The sequence below is a fragment of the Serinus canaria genome, chromosome 1 (genome assembly GCF_022539315.1).
Source record: "Serinus canaria isolate serCan28SL12 chromosome 1, serCan2020, whole genome shotgun sequence".
In the NCBI taxonomy this organism is placed as follows: Eukaryota; Metazoa; Chordata; class Aves; order Passeriformes; family Fringillidae; genus Serinus; species Serinus canaria.
Window position 1 is genome coordinate 68,999,537 of NC_066313.1, and position 4,378 is coordinate 69,003,914.

Consider the following 4,378-nt stretch of genomic DNA (forward strand, 5'->3'; position numbering starts at 1 on the left):
CCCCAACAGAATTGAACAAAAGCCCAACAAAACCAGGAGCCGTGTTTCGCCCTGCCGGAGCCGAAGGAAGCTGTTCCTCGTCTGTCTGTCGCCGCTCCGGCCGCGCACGGGCGGGGGATGCGCGCACCGCGCCGGGCTGCGCAGCGCTGCGGGGATGCGCTCCGGCGCCGGGCTCCCCCCGCCGCCCACTGGGCCTCGGCGCTTGCTATCGGGGTCGTGAGGAAGGGCGTGCGTGTGTCTGTGTGTTTCGCTTCTCACAAAAGGTAGCAGCGGAGGTGCAGAGCTGTCCCCGGCCGGCGCGTGAAGGGCCTGTCCGGGGTGGAGGCCGTCCCCGCCCCGCCCGCCGCCTCAGTCCGACAGGGAGTGGGAGCCGCAGTCGTACACCCTGTGGGCCCCGTCGGCGCTGTAGGGCCCGTTGTGCCAGTAGGACGAGTCGCAGACCGTCTGCAAGGAGTTGATTTCAGATGCAGAGGAGTTGGCGTCCCTCCTCTTGGAGCGCTTTCTGTTCCTCAGGATGAAAACCAGCATGCCAACCACTGTGAAGGCAGAGGTCACAAAAACCAGCAGAAGCCCTGGCACTAGCACCGAAATAGAGACCCGGCTGGTCTCCAAGTAGGAGTTGGAGTGAGTACCTGTCTCTGTCAACCCGGTGCTGTTTTTGTTAGTAGAAGTTAATGTGGGAGAGATTTTTAACTGAGGGCAAATCACATCGTTGGAGAGAGACTCAAAATCCTCCTTGAAGAAATCTTCAGGGGACTCACACCTTAGGTCACTCATAATCACCTTGGGGCGCAGCATCTCTGCCCACTGTTTGAAAGGCACGATAGGGCAAGTACAGTCCCATGGGTTGCCGTGCAGGTCGATCTGGGTGATGGAGGTGAGCTGGTCCAGCACCCCCGCCACTGGGAGGTACATGAAATAATTGTTGTGTATGCTCAGCTTGGAAAGCGAGACCCCGGCGAACACGTCTACTGGGAGAGACCTCAGCAGATTGTTGTTGAGGATGAGGACTCTCAGTTTGGGCATTGCATTGAAGGTGCCAGGCATGATCATCTGGATCCCATTAAACTCCACGTTCAGATACTCCAGGTTTTGCAGCCCAGCAAATTTCTCCCGGGACAGGGTGTCTAAGTAATTGCTATCCATGTAGAGCCATCGGAGTTCAAAGAGGTTCTTGAAGGTGTTGTTCTCAACGGTGGCAATGTTGTTGTTGCCCAGATCGAGTAAATTAAGTTTTCGGTAATCCAGAAAGTGGGATTTCCTGATGGTGTGTATTTTGTTGTCTCTCAGAAACAGCTCCTGCACGTTGGAGGGCTTGGGCTTCAAATCCACCAAGCTGCTCACATTCCTATCATTGCAATTAACCTTTAAACCTGAGCCGGGGATCTGATCACAGCTGCAGATGTGCGGGCAGGAAAAGGTGGCTGGTAGTTTGCTCTTCGCACTCACTGTCGACACGGCAGCAGTGGGTTTGGTCTTGATTTGCCAGTTGACAGGAATCTTTGTACCTCCGTTTGGAGCAGATCCTGGCGTGGCAGGGTCTTCTTTGCCATGTATTTTAAAGGGGGTTGGAATGGGACCAGGATCGCAGGTTTCTTCTTCGGCAGGGGGAGCAGCTAGGCTGGAATCTACTCTGTTCTTTTTACACAGCTCCTGCTCTGTGGTCTCATTTAAATCTTTGCCCTGCAACCTAGTGGGAGCTTCACAAATCACTCTGCCGATCAAAGCGTTTTTAGGTATGTTTTCCAACCATTCTTTCAACGACAGCAGATCGCAAGTGCAGTCCCAGGGGTTATCCTCTAGCAGGATTTCAGCAATGCCTGGGATCTGCTCCAGGACCTCCTCGTAAGGCAAGGTTTTAAGACGGTTTCCCCGGAGGTCGAGGTGGGTGATCGGCACATACTGAAACACGTTGGGGGGCAAGGTGCTGATGAGATTGTCATTTAAAATCAGCACCTCTAGCTTGTTTAAGTCCCTAAATGCTCCCGGGTCAATATCCCGCAACAGATTAAAATCTGCCTGGAGGTATTCCAGATCGTCCAGCCCCAGGAAAGTCTGCTTCCTGAAGGATTTGATCTTGTTGTTGTTTATGTGCAAGCGTTTCACCAGCTGCAGCCCAAGGAAAGCCCCAGGAACAATCTCATGCAAACCGTTGTTTTCCATGTGCAAACTGACCGCATTGTAAAAGTTAGCAAACTCATTAGGGAAAAGTCGAGTCAGGGAATTGCCATGCAGGAATAAATGGTAAAATTGGGAAGTTGGGGCGGTGAAATGTTGCAGGCTGGTAAATCCCTTTTTCTCACAGTCTACGTGCAAATCCCCTTCTATCTCGTTGCAGGCACAGATCTTCTCTTTGCAAACGTCCCCTGTAACGTTTCCAGCAGCAAAACAAAGAGACGTCTCCAGCAACAGAATCCAAAGCAGCATTTTTAAACCGAGCAATTCATTCCCGATCTCATCACAAAGTAACAGCAACCATCCTCCTCACACGAAAAGCAATTCCAGTTCATTCAATACATTAAATGTCCGAACCACCAGCAAAGGGGAGGAAAAAAAAATGTGTGGGGGGGAGCAGGGAGGGTCGGCGGAGGGGGGGGGGGATGCTTTCTTGTCTCCTCTCTCCCCCCCACGCACAACTGCAACAGCCCAGATTCCAGTCAGTAATTATATCCACAAACTATCCAGGCACGTACTGCAAGGCAGGCGGAAAAAAAAAAAAAAAAAAAAAAAAAAGTAGAAGGAAAAAAATCCCCCTCCTCGCTCGCCCTCCCTGACGCCTGCCGGGCAGCTAAGTGTAGGTCTGCCGGCCGGGCTGGCTCACCGGCACGGTGCTGCTGGCCCCCGGCCGCCGCTGCATGTTAGTGAGGCGCGGGCGGGAGCGCGGCGCTGGCCGCGGAGGCTGCGCGGTCGCGGCTCCGCGCGGACTGACCTTGCCGCGCGGCGGCGGAGCCGCGCTCCTCGCCCGCCGCCCGCCGGGCGCTGTCCAGCGCCGCGGTGCTGAAAGCGCCCGCCCCAGCCTAGGCGCTGCCCGCCGAGCCGCCGGCGCTGCGCCGCGCCTGCCCCCGCTGCTGCGGTGCTCGGCTGCCCATGCCCGCCGGCGGCCGGAGCCTGCCGCGGGGCCGGGGCCGGGGCCGGGGCCGGCCGCCCGCCCGCCCGTCCGCCCGCGCCGCGCCTCGCCTCGCCCTGCCGGCAACGCTGCCTCCCCTCCTCGCTCCCTCGCTCGCTGCCTCGCTTCGCTCTTCTTTCCTTTTTCTTCCGCTGCTGCCGAGCCGCACGCTCGCACACACTCACATGCACGCAGAGGGAGAGTTGCTAAGAGGCTCTGCTCGTTTCAACCTGGTGCACACTGAAAGATCTGACACCCTCTGCTGAGCTGCAGTGGCAAAAATCCATCTGCTGAGGGAATGCTGGAGAAGAAAAAAAAAATCAATCCACGTACAGGGCAAGCGTTAAAAACGCTGGCATTAAAAGCTGTAGATCTATTTAGATGCGTTCTTCTAAATGGATTACTTAATTTATTTCTTTTCTTTTAAAATGGAAAGTTTAGCATTCCCCTCCTCCGGACCGGTTCTTTATTGCCCCCATTCACACACACTCACACCTGCAGAAGAAGGAGAGGAAGGCTCGTTTGCCTTATTGTATTTCCCAATGACTTGAACAGGATTAGTGTCAGGGTGTCAAGCGAATAGCAATTTGAGGTAATTATTCTGCACGCCATTTTTATCGTTGCTTTAAATGCGCTTCTTCCTCCCCTGCAGTCTAGGGTGTTTTATGCTGGATTTTGTCTCTTGCTGGTGTTCTCTATGCAATGTCGAACCGCGGATTAATGCACTCTCTATTTTTCATAATTTAGATGATCACAGAGAAGAGGGTAGGTAGGGGGGAGGGGATTGCTGCACTGTTAGCAGTTCACGCTACCTGTTCCCACGGAGTGTAGTGTCTCCCTTAAGGAGGGCAGGGGAGGGTAGAAACTGACGGTTATTCTTATCTCTATAAAGATCTAGAGATGAGTGTATGTCCACGCATAGATATTTCTCTAGGGATGCTCCTTATATACTCTCTGTGGAAATAAAACGCCTGCTTCCCTCGACACCCTCCTTCTCGCCCCTTCCATTCCCCCCCCCGCTGCCCTTTTCCAGCTCCCACCCTTCTGACAAAAGAGATTACACAGCGGAAAAATCGGTGCCTGGCCTTAAAGACAGGAGCCAAGCACGCAAAAGTTTCTGCATCATTTGGACGGATTTCAGATGCCTACGAGCGAAGAACCAGTTGCACCTCTGGTGGTGCAAGTGGAAACCCGCGTTTCCCCTGCCTTGCTCTGAGGAGGAGGAGGAGGGGGAGAAAGAGGAGGAAGAAGTGGAGGAGGAGGGGGAGGGGG

General features: G+C 54.5%; 1 protein-coding gene across 1 annotated transcript; it reads right to left on the reverse strand.

Annotated features, from left to right (window-relative positions):
• Positions 1-348: 348 nt before the first annotated feature.
• SLITRK1 (SLIT and NTRK like family member 1) lies at positions 349-2,427 on the reverse strand. The gene has a single exon (XM_030235203.2). It carries the CDS (start codon positions 2,425-2,427, stop codon positions 349-351), a length of 2,079 nt encoding a protein of 692 aa, XP_030091063.1.
• Positions 2,428-4,378: the final 1,951 nt, after the last annotated feature.